The sequence below is a fragment of the Anser brachyrhynchus genome (genome assembly GCF_964034855.1).
Source record: "Anser brachyrhynchus genome assembly, chromosome: 2".
NCBI classification, from domain to species: domain Eukaryota; kingdom Metazoa; phylum Chordata; class Aves; order Anseriformes; family Anatidae; genus Anser; species Anser brachyrhynchus.
In genome coordinates this window covers 68,021,597-68,040,830 of record NC_137695.1, presented here as the reverse complement: position 1 = coordinate 68,040,830, position 19,234 = coordinate 68,021,597, and the positions used below count along the sequence as shown (strand labels likewise).

General features: G+C 43.0%; 1 protein-coding gene and 1 long non-coding RNA gene across 26 annotated transcripts in view; one reads left to right on the top strand and one right to left on the bottom strand.

The window, feature by feature from the left end:
* ARPP21 (cAMP regulated phosphoprotein 21) overlaps window positions 1-5,713 on the top strand; it is a 212,429-nt gene extending 206,716 nt beyond the window's left edge. For 18 of the 25 annotated variants that reach the window (XM_080578796.1, XM_080578797.1, XM_080578810.1 and 15 more), the window contains 3 exons: window positions 2,161-2,328; window positions 3,545-3,696; window positions 4,898-5,713. In XM_080578796.1, the coding sequence (XP_080434922.1) occupies window positions 2,161-2,328; window positions 3,545-3,696; window positions 4,898-5,155 (578 nt within the window). In that variant the 3' untranslated portion in view covers window positions 5,156-5,713. The remainder of the gene's footprint in view (window positions 1-2,160; window positions 2,329-3,544; window positions 3,697-4,897) is intronic. The other 7 variants (XM_080578804.1, XM_080578805.1, XM_080578800.1 and 4 more) reach the window with 1 other exon arrangement.
* LOC308189113 overlaps window positions 1-19,234 on the bottom strand; it is a 443,217-nt gene that overhangs the window by 200,749 nt on the left and 223,234 nt on the right. The window lies entirely within an intron of this gene.

Genomic DNA, 19,234 nt, shown 5'->3' with positions numbered 1-19,234 from the left:
CTTGGAGGGAAAAAAAAAGTTTGCTAGAATGATACAGTTTCATAAGCATTGCTGAAAGCTTGATATATCAAGGCTATCAGTTATGAGGAGTCTCAGTTCACCCATCTTCATTCTTTCCCTGGACAGTGTGCAAAAACATGAAGACATCAACACACAGTAAACACTGAAGGATCTGTTTCAAATGTTATGTGGCATGCAGAGTCAAAGTTGCATAGTTTCGGCTGTGGAGGTGGAAAATTCAAAGCAGATGGTTTCTGATATTAACAAATTCTTGTACAAATGGATTGCCACATAGACTGCCAGTTCTTGCTGCTTGCTTTTGTGCTGAAACAGAAGCCATCTAGCGTAAAAGACTTGGGCAACTTTTTTTGTTGTTGTTTTTTCGACAGCTTTTTCCTCTTGCTTCTTGTAGAGCTTGTTGCGGATAAAGGAATTCATTCACCTTTTCTTATTCTGTACCACTCTGCACTATTGGAGTGTATCTTTGTACATTATTGGGTTATGGTCAGTACATGAACTTGCATCTTTCTTCATATATTTAACATCATAAAGGGTCAGACTTTGCTGTCAGAGAAGTGGCTTCATTTGAGTTGTAGAGCCTTGAAGGGGAAAGTGGATTTTGAGCAACTGCATCTGGGGTTCTCCAGCAAGGTCTGACATCCATAAATTCTTTGTATTAGGGTACTAATAGGGTACTAATTGTAAAAAATGTCTGAGAGTATTAAATGAGGGACAGATGACAGCCACCATCTTTGCAAGAGAGCAGTAACCTTAAACTTACCTGTTTCCACCCACAGTTCAAGGGAGCTAATGGTCAAGAGACTACAGTAGCCTCTTCTGAATCACAGACGTGACAACTTCCCCTAAAGGCAAAGAAGAGTCAGGAGACAATGCAGCCAGATTCTTACACTAGTATCTCTCTGCTCCTATTTAATCATATTGGAAGTGTGTTAGAATACATCTGAAGCACTTTCTCTGCTTGTATTGAGGTCCCACTGTGTGGTCAAAGCATTGCAAAGTTCTTGCAAAGGGAGTGGGAAAGAAGTCTTCAAATTGCCCAGGGAGTAAGCAGGACTCTGCATGTTAGGACAGGGGTGAGGGGTGCACATGCCTTATGGGCAGAAGAAAGTCCTTGAAGAGTAATGGGATTGTTAAAATAATAATCCATAGCCTAGTGAACCTCAGCACTTAAACCTTTTTAACACTTTTTGCTGTCCTGCACCTGAAATGCAGTATGATTGTACTATCTGCTAAGCAGTGTTTGCCTGCTGATACAGAGAAAGATTTCACCCATACGTTTTGACAGGGCAGAGGTGCAAGTCAATGTAATGCCCCCATGAGGTGATGCCTACATGTTCAGCATAAGGGTAGACACCCAGTCATTTTCATAACTCGTTTCTGTTTGATAGTTATGTCTGCCCTGAACAATAAATGTATCATATTGGTGAATATGGAACAGAAAGCTGAGGCGAAGAGACAGCTGTACGTTTGAACATACAGCAGAGTATCAGCAGTAGCCTGATTAAAATAATGGTGATGCAATTACATTGAGCAATGACAGCCGGGCTTCTCTCTTGTTTACCCTGATGGTGTCAACTGTCTGCTTCTGCATAGCACCATTTGCTGCCCTGTGCCAATGCATCACAATCTAGCACAGTGAGCACAGATCCAAAATTTGGTAGCATTCCCCAGCTTCACATCACTGAAGATCCCACAGTCCGCCATCAATCCCTCATTCATTGCTATATCTGGACTTAAGTTGACAAACATAAGTGATATGAAATGAATTATCTTCTGCAGCTTCCACTGTCAGTTGACTCTTTTCTGCTTAAATTTCCAGTCTTGTGAATACCAGAATAGTAGTGTTACATTTCTTTACTTCTTCCTTTCTCCCCCCCCACCCTCCCTATAATTGGTATACAGGAGCAGAAGAGGACTTGCAATTTTACTACTGCTGTATAAGCCTTCTGTAAACTCAGTTACAGCACTCTGATGTTGGTAATTTTTGTGACTAAAAAATATGCTGACTCTGTGTTTGTGCATAGGAAAAGAACAAATTTGAATGTATAATAATCTGGTGCATTTGGGAGATGTTTGTTGCTATATCCCAGCCAAGTTAATCACTCATGGATTTTTTTTTTTGTTTTGCTCTGTTGACAGGAGACGTTAATCTCATATCTGTGGAAAAGGCATCTTTAATGTCAAAAGTGTTCAGATATACCCAACTATTCTCTAGCATCAGAAAAGATTTTGAAGGAGAGCTATCAGTTCAGGATAGACTGGCAGAAACAGAGACATTGGTTACTTATATAATGAAGAAATACGCAGGTGATGTTTTCCAATTCGTGAAGTATATTGAACCTTGTACTGTATTAATGAATATAAATTGAGCAGACGTGACATACGTTTTTTATATAAAAATAACACAGCATTGTTGCTTCTGATAATTCTCCTTTGCCTGAAATATGCTTATTCTGAGAACATCACTACAAAGTTAATAGTGCACTGCATAACTACATATGAAATATACGAATGCTAGAGGACAGAGAATGTCTTAAGGAGGAATTATTCACGTATTTGCAATGACTGTGGCTGGCTGCATTTTTCAAGGACAGGATCTTTCTACATCTTCCTTTCCTTTTCAACTTTTTTCTGCAAAATCCTTCATCTCTAAATATTAGCTTCACCCAGCCAGCCCACTTCCATCTTGTAAGGCTGTTTCTCAGGCCAGATCACGCTGCTGCTGAGCAGCACTTTGTTTCCCATCTACTTTTCTGCTTCTTTAGTGGCTTAGCCCTCCAGATAATACAGACTTTGCCCATTTCTCAGTTAGTCCCAGAGGAGCCAGAAAACCAGCAATGTTGTGGTGACTTTGAACACAGAGCCAACAACAGGTTGAAGCCAAAGCATCAGCTTTTCATCCTTGTGCAGCCACTTGCAAGTTCCTCTTGTGCCAAATGTGAAACAGTAGGGTAGAATGTGACTCTTAATATGTTCTAATCATATATAGATAAATAAAACCTGGCAAGGAGGAGCCAGTGTGTATATAGATACTGTTCTTGATTAAATCAAGCCATCTTTGTTTACATCATGCTAGGGGGGTGTGTTGCAAGAAAGGTAAGAGGGAGGGAGGTGCTTTCTGAGGCACAACTCTGAAGATAAGAAAAGTGATGGGTTAAATTGTGAGGCCAAATACTGATGTCCTTGAAGTTGGTGGGGGTTTTGCCTCTGGAAATACCTTGAAGCCTTTGTTCAGGGCCTTAAATCATGGACTGAAGTCAAATGTCCCTCAAGGTGGTATTTCCTGCAGGGTTGAAGAACACGAGGAAGGTGTGCTGCCTGCTCATATCAGCCTGCCAGGGCTGCCAACCTACGACACGGTTGTTCCCCTTAGATTTTTATTTCTATCAGTGCTTCCATAGAAATAGAACACCTTTTTGACCAATGTGGGGAGAAACACTGGGATCATTCGCCATTAGTGAGAACAGTTTTAATTTTGGCTGTAAAAGGCGCAGCATATTTGAAGGTGGCTTTCTTCTTGCAGGTTACCAGCCTGTCCTGCCGAACCAGCAGCAAGGATTCCAGGGTCTCGTGGGAATGCAGCAGCCTCCCCAAAGCCAGAGCCTGATGAATAATCAACAGGGAAATCAGGTGCAAGGCATGATGGTGCAGTATCCAGCCATGTCGTCTTATCAGGTACTTAGAAGCTGTAAAGACTGCTTTTCTTCTTTGGAGAGTGCTTAATTGAATTAAGTTTTCATATCACAGAATGGTCTTTATTACTTCATTAGGGCAGCATGTGACAGGAGGTCTCCTGATAAATACCATTCTAAGTCAAATTGGTTTCTCTGCTTCCTGTTTATGTATTCTTACTACTCCCGATTTTCATTCTGAATTGGGAATACATTAAATGAACTACTTATTGCAGCCTACAGTACAGGAGAAACTTCAGAAAGCATGAAGGAATTATACTTCTTGTGAAGAAAATGAATTAAAGAAATAAAAAACGATACTTTTTTTTTCACAGTTCGATACCGTTTTCTGTAATTAAGTTGAAGGCTTTTCCTGTTCCAGTTAAAAATTACTCATGCATGAAGTTTCTTGCCAGTGCCCTAAGAGAGAGGATCTCACCATGTCTCCTAAAACAAACTGTAGCTAGAGGGATACTTGTTTTACTGGAGTTAGGGGAGAGCGAAGGAAGTGGCTTGTGTTTTACCGGATCTGTAAATTACCCAAAAGTCTGTATTTTCCCAACTTGATACATGGATTCTGTGAAATATGACAAAAGCTTGAGGCCACCTATGAGGTGGTCTGTGCTTATGTTTCTGGTGTGGTCCCTCTGGAAAGTTAAGAAACAGTGATATTAACTCCTTTCAATAGATTACACTGATTGAGCAGCCATTCCTCCTTTCCATCGCCTTCTTTGAAAACACCACAGTAACCCGGATGGAAATTGGTGAATTGCTTGCGGCCATAATTTTCTCCTCATGTCTTCAGATTTACTATATGGAAAATGTGTTTTAAAGTTAACGATCAGGTTAAAGGCTTAGACCTTTTAGATGGCCTTAGATATACCAGGGTTGAGTCTTCTGTATAATAAGAATATTTGTTTTGCGTTATTATTAATGTAAGAATATGATCTTAGAAATTCACATTCAGCTAGATCATGACAGAACCACTTACTAGTCCCTGGAGCACAGTGACTTATTTTTAACACATCTCTAGTCAAAAAAAAGATCCTCAGCCATTAGAATAGTTCTGAGCAGCAGAAAATAACAATTTTTTTCTGAGCATGTCATATACCTGAATTCAGATAGAAGGAAAATAGGAATACTCGGAACTTATTTTAATTTATTTACTAATTATTTTTTCTACATATTTCTCTACGTCTGTCTAGGTGCCAATGACCCAGGGTTCTCAAGGATTGCCACAACAATCATATCAACAACCAGTCATGCTACCTAATCAATCAGGTCAAGGAACACTTACAGCCACTGGAATGCCTGTTTACTGTAATGTCATACCTCCTGCCCCACAGAACAATCTACGGTTGATTGCCCCACACTGCCCCTCCAATAACGTTCCAGTTATTTCTGCCAGCTGCAGGACAAACTGTGCGAGCATTAACAATGCAGGGTGGCAGGTAAAGTACTGACACTGGCTTAGAGTGGATATACAAGGATAGTGGTGCGTTATTTGACAAATAACTCATGGCCTTCAAATGAAGAGGAACACAACAGAATAATCAGTTGAGGACATAAGTACTGACTATGCCCAAGTGATTTGCTGCTGGAAAAAATCTGTAAAAAAAATAAAATAAATTTTGAAAAAAAAATGTTTGCTGGTTAATGGTGCATATTCTTGTCATGTCTGCTAGGTATGCCTTTATAGCTTAGCTAGTGACATGAATTCATTGAGGTAAGATTTTTTCCTACCACTGAACACCACTGTGTAGATTGTAATATCCTTGATTCGGAATAGTTTTGTACTTTGTGTTGAGTTTGTGAAGCTAAAAGTATTTAAAAATATAATAAAATCACATTGTACCAAAGCTGTAATGGAAATGAAAAAAAAAACTAAAACAAAATGAAAAAAAAATACTGAATGGAAGGAATAATTTATATACACTATAGAGTTTTTTATGGATATATACTGTATTGTAGTGTTTAATCACAATAAAGCTATTTGACCTCATGGAGAAAGGTCATCTTTCTACCACCTGCTTGGCTTCCTCTCTGTTTCTGAGTGAACTTCCCTTTGGTTCTTGTCTTGTTTCAGAAGAAGCTAAGGGAGAGATGATGCTCAATGAGCTTGTGGGTGTTTGGGGAAAAGGCTGGATGTCTAACAAGCAATACCATAATAGCTAAGGCCATTTAGAAATATTAGCATAGACACCCAGAAAGAGTTCAGTGAATGAGGTGCCAGATTATCTTAAACTAAGTTTGTGCATTTCCAGTCCCCAAGTCCACTAATGTCACAAACATCATTTGCTACAGCTACTAACTTATATTTGTTCAGAGGTCATACACCCCTTCATGTCTGGTGAAATCTCGTCCGTTGGCTGGAAGCTCAGTTCCTTCTGGTGCGGCAGCCACAGTGCCCAGTAATTCTTTTGCTCTGTGGAGAGAGATGCTCTCCCCAGTTATTGCTACTGCAGCTATAAAGACATTTTGAAACAAAAGGGTGACAGCCCAAGACAGTCCAGCAAGTTCAAGTAGTGGGGATGAATGATATATTAGGGTTTATTAGCTCTTAAAACATGCAGAACAGTGGTTTATCTATAGGTTTTAGAACCCAACCCCTTTTTTTCCTGTGGTGTTTCTCATTATTACATCCATGTTCACTCAAATTCCCAGTTTGTTTTGATAAATTATTCTTCATTTATAAATGCTGTATGAAGTTCCTCATTCTGCTTCAGTGCTGACAACATTTGAGTTGCAAATATGTTTACCAGACAAAAATTTGTTCTTTCACTTAAACTGCTTTTTGATCAGTTTTGAATACCTTTAAGATAGGTGCTGAGCACCCCAGAATCATGAGAAAGCCTGAGATCCTTTTGTGTGTGAAATCTGCATGTGTTTTAGTATGATTTTAGGTATACTCAAGATGATAGTAGTCAACAATGCCCTTGGCCATTGCTAGTTTGCATGTGAAATGGCTTTGGTTTTCCCTTTAAGGACAGTATTTCTTTTACATGCCTCAGCTGCAGAAGCAGGAATCACACATGCTACAATCTGTATTTCAAACAAATATTTTTCTTTTCTATACAGTAAACATATTTTTCAATGTTCAATGTGGTTTTTCCATGTGTGTTAAAGTGTGGAATTTCTACTGAATCCAGACCTATGAGATAGAAAGAAAACCAAACACTTTACACATTACACATTATTTTATGTAATGTAATCACAATTCATTTGCTGAGAGACAATCAAGAACATGAGCAGGAAAGTAAACATAATTCACTCTTCAATTAGAGGTGAAATGCCTAGGGAGAACATGCTGATTGATTAGTTTTTTTTCCTTTTTTAAATCTATATACAATATTTGGATTTTGCCTGTGACCCTGAGCTCTCATTTCAGACACCCTGCATCATATGGCGTACTTGCTTTTTAATGTTTTATATACTACTGAGGGTTCTCGCTTAGCATTAATATAGTTATACTTAATTGGATTTTCTGCTGCTGAATGAGTGACCTGGAATGAATGGCTGTCCTTCCCAGTCAGGGCTCCAGGGTCCCGCAGAGGGACCCACTTGTGACTTTGGGCAGGACAGACTGAAGTAGCAGGGAGGGTGGGCAAACTGAGGTGTATGTGGTGTCTGGAGCAAAGAGACCCTGTAGTAAATCACTGCATTCAAGTCTTGTTTCTTCTCTTTTCTGAAGCGTTACTCTTACCTGATCGATCTTCATTCTCATCAAGAGAACTGTGGGTGACTTGCCTGGTTAAAAATAAAAAAAATCCCCCCCTCAGCATCATAGATCAATGGGTTGTAGATGCTCTCAGTAGCAATAGGCAAGGGAGTCAAAAAGCAAAGTCTGTGAATTTTACTTCCCTTAAAATACAATTTCCTCATGCTCTTATGCCACTCTGTTGGTCTTGTCCCCTTGGCAAACAGCATGTCCCGTGATTGAATATGGCTGTGAATTCCCATTGTTTACCTGTCTCTGCTCGTTCAATGAGCAGCTCACATAAAACCTGTGAATAGCTGTGGACAGCAAGGATCCTACTGTTTGAATTCTCCCAGCCTTGTGGTAGGAGCACCTACTTGCAGCGTTATGAACGTTTCTGCTGAAATGAGTTTTTAACTTGCTATGAAAAATCGAGCAGTTTCAGGAGGAGGTCACAGCCACCTGCTCCAACATGGCCTACATCCTCTGATTGTCTCACTCTCTAAAGAGTTTGAATCTCCTCAGGCATACAAGAAAACCAAATATAATCTCCCTCAGCTATAAAGAATGCCCTAATTATGAAGGTATCACATACATGGGAGTGACATTTCATGTGGTGGTGCACACAGTTGCTCTACTCTGAAAGAATTCATGTCTGAAGACAATGAAGTAATTCTGTTTCCATATCAGTTTAACCACAAAATTTAATCTCTATTTTTATGTCATAATATTCCTTTTTAAGTCTTTCTCTCTGTGGGAATAAAAATGTTGTTTTTGCAGAGTTACATTGTTTAAAGGTAAGGAATGGGGTATTGAGATATGCTTGCAGTGATAAGAAAACTTAGCAGGCGACCTTGTAAAATGCAGACAACCAGACTCCTTAGAGCAATTAGGTGAAAATCACGGTGTCAAGTCAGATAAGTGAAGAAACATTACCACTTCAAACAGTAAAAAAGTCAAAAGAAATTTGAAATTTAACAGGCCAGCAACTGAAGGCCATGCATTGTCTGTGAAGCATCAGATAGATTGTGAACCTGGATTACCCACTCAGTGGGGAAACAGGGGAGGGTCCTGTCATCAAAAAGTATATAAACTGTGTTTTGGAACCAGTAGGTGCGCTCCTGCTTGTGGGACGCCCGCCATTGCAATCGCAAATAAATTACTACTTCACTGAGATCCTTGCCTGAGCCTAAGTTATTGGCTATGGTGTGTTTCTCACAATTTGGGGGCTCATCCGGGATCCAGTCACCTACTGGGGAGCCCCACCGCCGCAGCAGCAGGAAGGCATGCCCCGCTGATTTCAGCAGTCCTGTGCATCGACGGTGGCGGTTCTGCAGAGAGCTGACAGAGGGCCCGAGACTGATGAAAGAGGCAGGATCCGTGAAGTAGTGGGGAAGGGAAGAAGGTAGGCACTCCGGGTTTAAAAATTGATCCGGTAACCCTGTGCACAGACCAAGGTAAGAAATATTAAGTATTGCCTTGGGGGTCGGGTGAGACTCTGTGTGATGTGTGATTGAGACGTACTTTTGTACAAAGCGAGTGTGGAGTCCTGATCCGCAGTTCCGTAGCTCCGTGAGGGGCGCGGCCGGAGACGGACGAAGCGTGAGATAAGGGAGAGAAAGGAAGAGTCTCGGGAAATTTGGTGTATGGTAAGCCCTTGCACAGGGAAGTGCTTGGCAGTACACCAGGGAAATTTGTTGTGCGGTAACCCTTGCACGGGGAAGTGCTTGGCAGTACACCAGGGAAATTTGGTGTACGGTAACCCTTGCACGGGGAAGTGCTTGGCAGTAAACCAGGGAAATTTGGTATACGGTAACCCTTGCACAGGGAAGTGCTTGGCAGTACACCAGGGAATCTGGTAAACTCATAGGTGTGCGGTACCCCTTGCATGGGGAAGTGCTTGGCAGTACACCCCGATTTTCCAGAATCGTAACGTTAGTGTGTGGTGTCCTTCAGGAGGGAAATTTCTGTAGCAGCACACTGACAAGGGCTAGGAAAAATGGGAAATATGATTTCCAGGGGACAGGGAGATGTCCCTGGGGGAGTACCTACAGACAGTTCTTCCTGAAGAATGATAAGAAATTGGACAAATAACCTCAAAATTAGAAGAGATGATAAAAGAAAAAAAAAGTTAAATATTGTGTATCAGTCTGGACAAAAGAACCAACTAAGGAAACAGCAGTATTGTGGCCAAAATACGGGCCTGATGAAAATTCAGGCTTTAAATTTATATGTAAACAATAAGAATCCTTTTTTGGAGAAGGAGCCAAGTTATGCTTCCTATAATCCTTATATTGCACCGGTGGCAGCAGCAGTCGCTCCAGGAAAGGAGACAGGGACTGCAATTAACACTGTCCCTAGAGAAGAGCATACTCTAGGCTCTGGCAAGAATTAGAACAAGGTAGAAGAGTTTCTGAGAATTTTGCCTTCCCTGATACTGACAGTACTAACACTAACTGTGTATCCTCTTAAGCGAACTCCTCCCCTCCCTCCCTTACCAGCAGAGGGGTGTTAGGGGTTTTAAGGAGGTGATGAAGTCTTTAATTGAGGACCCCATCAGGCTACCTGAACAATTAGACCGGTTCCTAAGACCTCACGTACACTCTTGGGGGGAAATGATGTCTATACTAAGTATGTTTTTTACAGGGGAAGAAATGAGAATGATCAGGAGGAGAGCTGCTACACAAGAATGGGAAGGAGCTCATCCTCCGGGACCGGGGGTAATACCAGCAGAGCAGGGGTGCCCACTTGCCGATCCTGGCTGGAGTGGTGATAGTGCGCAGTACAGGGGTCATGTGGGAGACTTGGGGTCGGGGTGGGGGAGTGCTCGGCGGTGAGTCCCGGGGACCCGGTGTCCCGGGGGCTCTTGAAAGTTCATTTTGTGATTGAAGCTTGGCAAGATACACAGAAAAAGCTCCAGAAGGTGGGGGGGATGTAGTGAACAGTCACTGGGGGGGACCCTCCTGCAGGAGGCCCTGGAGGTGTATGTCAGGAGGGGAGATGAGAAGGAAAAGCAGAGAGCAAAACTAATGGTATTGACAGTGTAGCAGGTAGTCAGGCAGAGGGCTGGAGAAAGAGGAAGAAACTTTTCAGGAGGAGTCAGGGCCAGGATGGAAAAGAGAGGAAGAGAGATGAAGGAATGGCAGGCAAGGAAAGCTCAGGGACAGGCTTTGAAGTGTGGCCAGGCTGGCCACTTCAAATAGGAATAGGAGGAGAGAAGGAAAATGGGAAAGTACAGGCTGGAGAAAGATAAAAAGAAGTGTTAAAAAGGGTTATTGAAGGTGTTAAAGGTGCGGTATGTAATGTTTGACAGAGCTGTTTTTTGAATGAGTTGGGAAAGTTGAATGAGCAGGGAAAGAGGATGTAGGCATTATCTAAGTAACAGTCTAGAAGTTTTGGTATATTTGCTGTGGTGTTTGGTCAGTTTCCCAAGTATCGATAGGGGGGTGGGGGGACGGGGGGGGCAGCCTGCTCCACCAGGGGCCTCTCCATAGGCCGCAGGGGGGCTTCAGCTCCGGCGCCTGGAGCGCCTCCTCCCCCTCCTTCTGAGCTGACTTGGTGTCTGCGGGGAGGTTTCTCGCTCCTCGCTCTCCCAGCTGCTGTTGAGCAGCAGGTTTTTGTTTGCTTGTTTGTTTGTTTTCGTGGATGTGCTCTCACAGAGGCACGGACTGTGTTGCTCATGGCTTGTCTCTGGGCAGCGGTGGGCCCCTTGGGGCCGGATGAAATTGTCCATTATCTGTCACGGGGCGGTTTCTGGATTCTCCTCGTGGGGGCTCCCACTACAGCTCCCCCCTGAACCTTGCCATCGAACCCAATACACTGGGGCAGCTAGGTCTTTACTGGCCTGTAAAGTATCAGGGATTAAATTAACTAATAAAACCCTAAAAAGTGATGGGGGTAGAAGGGGCTGGGATAACAGTGCCACCTTTGGGGGATACCAAGCTGAGACTAGGGGATGAAATGATCACTGGGCAATTATTGTATGTACCTAAGGCAGGGACTAACTTGTTGGGAAGGGATTTGATGATGAAACTGGGCATTCAAATAGTAAATTGTTAGACTGGAATAACAGTGTTATTAATGGAGTGCTCTCAGGCCCTGAGAGCAAAGATATATTCACCTCTGACTGGAAAGACTCTGAAGTGGGGGCGGAAGCAACAATACATATGGACAGTTTTACCTCAGGGGTTTACAGGGCCACAAATTTATTTGGGCAAGTTCTAGAACAGATTTTGGAGCAATTCCAACCTCCCAAGGAGGAATTACTGTTACAAATATGTGGATGATCGTTTATTGTCAGGACAGGAGAAAACAGTTGTGAAGGAAGCTGCTAACAAGCAATTCAACTTTCTGGGAAAGCAGGGCTTGGGAGTATTGAAAAGTAAATTACAATACGTAGAAAGAGAAGTCAGGTATTTAAGGCATCTAATGTCTGAGGGTAAACGGAGAATAAATCCAGAGAGGATTCAGGGAATTGTTGAAAACTAAGAAAGAACTAAAAAGTTTTAAGAGAGATTTTTTTAAGGAATCAGGAGCCACGAAGTCTGAGGGAAAATGGATACTCCCTGATGGGAGAGAAATGCTGAATAAAGCACCAATGAGGCAAATATGATGTTTTACATCAAGAGAGTCATTGGGAGGTGCAAGCAAAGTGTGATGTTGTCCTAAGAAAGTATGCCTGTGTAGGAATATACACTTTAGTGAAGGAAATATGCAGAGGATGTACCATATGTCAAAAGGCAAATAAAAATGTCATCTGTAACTCACCTAGAGGGGGACGGGAGCCAGGGATTCGACCTTTCCAAAGTATACAGGTAGACTTTACTGAGTTGCCTAAAGCAGGGAGATTTAAGTACTTGTTTGTCCTAATGACAAACACGTGACTGGGTGTGTGTAAGCTTTCCCCTCGGTATCTGCCACTGCGAACACGGTGGCTAAGGTATCACCGGAGCAAATAGTCCCTAGATATGGGATAGCTGAAAACGTTGATTCAGATCAAGGAAGTCATTTCACTTCACAAGTACTGCAAGGGTTAATGCAGGCCTTAGGGATTGAGTCGGATTTTCATACCCCCTGGCACCCCTCCTCTTCTGGGAAGGTAAAGCGAATGAACCAGACATTAAAGAATCTAAATTAGTGTTAGAAACCCAACTTCCTTGGGTAAAATGCTTACCTTTAGCACTCCTACAGGTTCAAACAGCACCAAGAAATGATATAGGAATTTCACCGTATGAGATGCTGTTCGGATTACCCTATCTGGGCAGAAGGGATGAGATACCACAATTCGAAACGAGAGTTTTCTTAAGAACTGTATTCTGGGGTTGTCCTCTTCTTTGCCATCTCTAAGGACCCATGGGTTGTTGGCTCAAACCCCACCTTTGGAATTTCCCATTCACCACCATCACCCAGGAAATGGGGTCCTGATTCAGACTTGGAAAGAATCAACTCTGGCCTGAATTGGAAGGATACTTCCAAGTACTACTAACCACTGAAACAGCCGTAAGGACTGCAGAAAAAGGTTGGACTCACTATACTCGAGTGAAGGCATCCGTCAACCCTAGTACCTGGGAAGCTGTTCCTACAGAAGACTTGTTGGAAGCTGTGTCCTGGTTTCAGTTAGGACAGAGTCAATTTTCCTCATAGTAGCTGGTAGGGTGCTATGTTTTGGATTAGGATGAGAAGAGCGCTGTTAACATGCTGATGTTTTAATTGTTGCAGAGCAGTGTTTACACCAGGCCAAGGACTTTTCAGCTTCTCACTCTGTCCTGCCAGCGAGCAGGCTAGGGGTGCAGCAGGAGCTGGGAGGGGACAGACCCAGAACAGCTGACCCAAACTGGCCAAAGGGGTATTCCATACCATCTGATGTCATGCTAAACAATATATAGGGGTGGCTAGCCAGGGTGGAGGGGCCGGCTGCTTTGGGATAGGCTGGGCATCGGTCAGCGAGTGGTGAGCAATTGTATTGTGCATCACTTGTTTCGTACACATTATTGTTAGTAATACTATTATTATTATTATTATTATTATTATTATTATTTTCCTGCCTTAATGAACTGTCTTCATCTCAACTCACAGGCTTCACTTTCCTGTTTCTCTCCCCCATCCCAGAGAGGGAGGGGGGATGGTGAGCGAATGGCTGTGTGGTGTTTAGCTGCCAGCCGGGTTAAACCACAACACCAGGGAAGAAGAATTCAGTACTGCTTTTCAGCAATCCTCCATACGTTTACCCAGAGCACCTGTTATTGTTCAGCTTGAAAGCTAATCTCAGGTGCTCCCTTGCCGTTTATTCATATAATGCGTACATCAATTAAGCTCTGTTAAGTCAATTAAAAAATAATGTGAAAAAAACACATCCTTAATGGCAACTACAGCTGATGCTCAGAAAAGCCAAGACTTTTGACATAAAATAACAGATTACATATATAAAAAATTCACCACTCAAAAGTATTTCAATTATTATCTGCTGAAGAATTAAAAATTCTTAGCACAAAGGCATTGCTCAAGCATAATTACTCTTTACAACACTAACGAACAATTATATGCTACAAAGAAGAAGTTAAAGATGATGAAAAGCTATCATGAGGCACTTCCCACATGAAGGTTTATTACATCGTCAGCATTGCACTACATCTGACTCTGAGCAGCAGATCCAGCAGCTGTGTAAGGCTGGGAATAGCTATTCATGCAGTCAGGGGCATCCGACACTAAGCACACTGAACAAAATTAACCCAAGGTTAGACTCACCTCCTCCTTCTGATTCTTACAGGTTTTGCTACAGGATGCTCTCTGTCAGAGGATACCAATGTTCTTTAATTTGTTTATTAAACATTGAGTGATGAATATCACTTTAGAGAATTGTATCTAGGCCAGAGGCTCATTGCCAGTCACCTTTAATGGTGTCTGGAGAAGGGTTTGAGCATAGGGCACGTATATGGCAACATTTCCTTAGGCTGTTCTCTGCCTCTGTGAGTTGGACACTGGCTCTCTGTATTTAGCAGCCTTCAGTACAGCTTTCTTCTCTGACCTTGTCCACCTGCATTTGAAAACACACCTAACATCCTGCAGCCAGCAATGCCATAGGTTGTCTATATACTCTAAGAGGGAGGGAAAAAAAATGTGCTTTTGTTTGTTTTTGTTTTTGAAATTGCTGTTTTAATAAGCATTCTATTTGTTCGCTTGTCATTCTATCATGAGAGGTAACGAGGAGTCACCCCCTTCCACAATCAGTGGGATATTGTAAAAAGAGCCAGAGAGGTGGGGTTTGATTTCCCTGTACTGCCATGTGTTGAAAAGCAGTATTTTTAGCAGTATTCCATCGAAATCCTACCACAATCGCCACTGCCTGATACTACATGGTGACAGCCCACACCAGAGACATGGGTTTTGATATGAGCCAAACAGGGGTTGAAGCTGGGAGTGTTTATAAAGCGTAGTCTCTGAGCTAAGCATGAGCGGAGTACACTTGATGGCTGAGAAAATGAGTCTCCCTCCTCCTTGCCAGCCCAGAGGGGAGCCCTGGTAGACAGCAGCTGAAAGCTCCCAGCCCTGGCTGGACATCACCCTTCCCATGGGGCTTTCCAGTGAGTATCAAGGGAGGATACTGGTTTCTTGTGGTTAGCCCCAGGGGGCAACACATGCTCAACAGCCTCATGACCACGAGGGCTGAAATGATACCGATCAGCAAGTATTTTGCATTGCTTTCAGGAACACCAGTGGAAGAAATGCGTTCAAGTACTTAGCGGCCATACCAAGATGGGTCACCATGCTACAGAGCGGCTAATGGGGCAGAGCGAGATGCTTGTGGCACACCACAGCCTCCCGGTGCAATTCCATTCCTAGCTGCCAGGGCAATTTATGCACTCTGCTGTCAGTACAAGAAGCTGCTCAAATGGAGTTACAAGGAAACATAAGGGAACACAGTTTCAGAAGGAAATTGTTGGGCAGTACAAAGGGCAAAATAATAGCAAATAGCATCTGGCTTCTGTTAGGATCTACAGATTCAGCAAATTACAGCCCAAATGGGTTAGGCCTGTGAGAAACACTCTGTAGCCAATAACTTAGGCTCAGGGGAGGATCTCAGTGAAGTAGTAATTTATTCGCGATTGCAATGGCGGGCGCCCCACAAGCAGGAGAGCGCACCCACTAGTTCCAAAGCACAGTTTATATACTTTTTGATGACAGGACCCTCTCCTGTTTCCCCACTGGAGTGGGTAATCCAGGTTCACAATCTATCTGATGCTTCACAGACAATGCCTGGCCTTCAGTTTCCGGCCTGTTTTTGAGATGGTAAGGTTTTCTCCCCTTATCTGGCTTGACTTAACATAGTGATTTTCACCTGATTGCTCTAAGGAGTCTGGATGTCTGCATTTTAGGAGGTCACCTGCTGAGCTTTCTTATCACTGTAAGCATATCTCAATACCACATTCCTTCTTTCTAAACAATGTAACACTGCAAAAACAACATTTCTATTCCCACAATTCCCCCCTTTTCTCTTTTTATAATTTGTTGATTTTTGCAAAATTTTTCTCTAAGGTGTAATTTGGTAGCTATCTTCCTCTTCTTCACCTTCTTTGCTTTCCATCTCCTCTAATATCATCACCTTATCTGAGTAAGGTGGTGGCTTCGTGGTCATTTGTTTCAATAGTGCAGTTTCAATTAACCGCTGTACTAGTCCTCTTAGGGGATAATGCAACAACCAACGGCTGTCAAAACTCCTGCTACTACGATCAAGGATGCAAATATGGACACTACCATCCCTTTCCATTTACCAAATCAAGATTGCAACCATCCGGTGATGGAAGTGCCTGTTCCTAATTTTTCTGCCAATTCACTGGCAAGGGTGGTAAACCCTTGCAATGCTCTAGTTACTATGCCATCCGGGGTAGTATTGTTGGGTATAAAAGTGCAACAATGGTTGCTCAGTATCACACACACACACACACCTCCTTTCTCCGCAAACATCATATCTAATGCTATTCTGTTTTCCCAAGCCATTTTGCTGGTGGCATCTAGTTGTTCAGCGATTCCTCTTATTGCATCTCTTGTATAATTTATGAATCTCTGCTGATTTTAATAAAAATAAGTAATCTAATTCACATTCTTATTGATTGTTACCCACCAGAACAGTGACTCAAACCCTGCAGCAATTTGAATCCTGGCTTCCTGTTCATCGGGAACTCCTCTAGGCACCCCAATAGAATCTATGTACGCTCTATCATCAAATGATACTCCTAAGCTTCTTTTACTTCTTCTGGGTATTTGTGCTGTTTCTCTTTCAAATGCCGGGGTGAAGGGTATAGCTAATTGAACAAGTGCACAAGTGCCTCCCCAGTTAGAAGGCAGGGTGGACCCTAAGATCTTCCCTCCACAGTACCACCAGAGATCTGCCCTGGGGATCTCAGGTCTTGAGCAGTTTCCCATCAAGTCCTCGGTAGCATTCAAGGTCCTCGTGCACAAGGCAAATTCTCCCAGATGCCGGGTAGCACTCACACCCTGCCGTGAGAGGCAAGCTATATGGTTACCTATACCTGTGGAGAATACAGGGGGAACCCTGATATTGCTATCACGCAAGGAAGGGAACAGCAAAGAGAGAGACTTAGAAGCCTTATTTCCCCAGGCAGTCTTTTCTTGGTACAATGCAATCATACATCGCATCCCCTGGGAATCCTTGGTCCACCCCAATGGGAAGGGCACTATCTGGGCAATCGGGCATCCCGAGGCACAAGCATAGCAACTGATATGGTTGAGACTCTGGACAGTATATTTGACCCATTCTATCCAGGCATTCACATCCCCATACCCTGTTTCAATCTCAAATGTTTGAACTGCCGCATTTCAAAGTGGGTCTCCTGTTTTCTCTCCTGTTTTCTCCTTGAGTTTCTCCCTTTCTCTGATGGCAATAGAGGATCGTTTCCATACAGCTATTCTCAATCTGGCTGTTGGGTCTCTACCAGTTATTTGTTCCCTCTGCTCAATTGTCGTTGGGCATTTAAATCTCCACAAGCTAACACCTCACAAGCATCAAACATGACAGATTGTGGTACATAACCCTCTGTCACATTCACCCATATTTCTCCGGGGTATCCCATCTTACTATTATCTGGTCATGCCTTTTCCAAGTTGCCAATTGACCAGGGCCTCCTCTGAGGCCTACAATCACTAAAAACAAAATTAATGACTGATTTTTCCTTGTCATTATTTTTAAACCTTTCCAAATAATTATCAGTACAAAGAATAAGAGGTACACTACTACTATAACAAAAACCCCTTGGGAGCACTTCAATTCGCTATAGGTCTGTCCTTTCTCTCAATCACAAGACATGCTCATTAGTTACCTGTGAAAATAAAAGGTTAGTTTACAATTGTAAGCTTTTATCCCGCTCAGAGTCCGCTATGAGATTTTTCTCTTCGATTTCAGCTTGTTGTGGTTTAACCCGGCTGGCAGCTAAACACCACACAGCCATTCGCTCACCCTCCCCCCTCCCTCTCTGGGATGGGGGAGAGAAACAGGAAAGTGAAGCCGGTGAGTTGAGATAAAGACAGTTTTTTAAGACAGGAATATAATAATAACAATAATAATAGTAATAGTGATAATGATAATAGTATTAATAATAATAATATGTAAGAAACAAGTGATGCACAATGCAATTGCTCACCACCCGCTGACCGATGCCCAGCCTATCCCCGAGCAGCCGGCCCCCCCACCCCAGCCAGCCACCCCTATATATTGTTTAGCATGACGTCAGATGGTATGGAATACCCCTTTGGCCAGTTTGGGTCAGCTGTCCTGGGTCTGTCCCCTCCCAGCTCCTGCTGCACCCCTAGCCTGCTCGCTGGCAGGACAGAGCGAGAAGCCGAAAAGTCCTTGGCCTGGTGTAAACACTGCTCTGCAACAATTAAAACATCAGCATGTTATCAGCGCTCTTCTCATCCTAATCCAAAACATAGCACCCTACCAGCTACTATGAGGAAAAATTAACTCTGTCCTAACTGGAACCAGGACAGATATCCACCCCTTATTCCATACCATTTATGTCATGCTCAGGTTACACTCTTTCCAATACCTTGTAATTAATCACCATTTTCATCTATGATATATAGCAATCATGGTAGTGATGACATACAGTATTATATAATAATTAACATACTACAATTCAACTCATGGGCTATTCTCACCCAGTATCAAATCCCCTTGAGGTACACACCGGACCTCCCCATTCTTTTGCATTACCCACCAAGTGCATCCAGGTCCCTGAGCAAAAGCAATTCCACGAATGGGTTTGCCTTTTCCTGAGGCAGGAGTAGCCCAGACTGTTTTACCCAGCATGTTTCTTACGTGCACTACAGGAACTTTATCCCCTTCTACAGTGCGTAACAGGTTTGATTGGGCAGGTCCAGCTCGGCTGGCAGATCCCCTAGTATTGACTAACCAGGTGGCCTTTGCCAAATGTGTATCCCAATTTTTGAATGTCCCAGCACCCATTGCTTTCAGTGTAGTCTTCAACAGTCCATTGTATCGTTCAACTTTTCCAGAGGCTGGTGCATGATAGGGGATGTGATACACCCACTCAATACCATGTTCTTTGGCCCAAGTGTCTATAAGGTTGTTTCGGAAATGAGTCCCGTTGTCTGACTCAATTCTCTCTGGGGTGCCATGTCGCCATAGGACTTGCTTTTCAAGGCCCAGGATAGTGTTCCGGGCGGTGGCATGGGGCACAGGATATGTTTCCAGCCATCCGGTGGTTGCTTCCACCATTGTAAGTACGTGGCGCTTGCTGTTGCGGGTTTGAGGGAGTGTGATGTAATCAATCTGACAGGCCTCTCCATACTTATATTTCAGCCATCG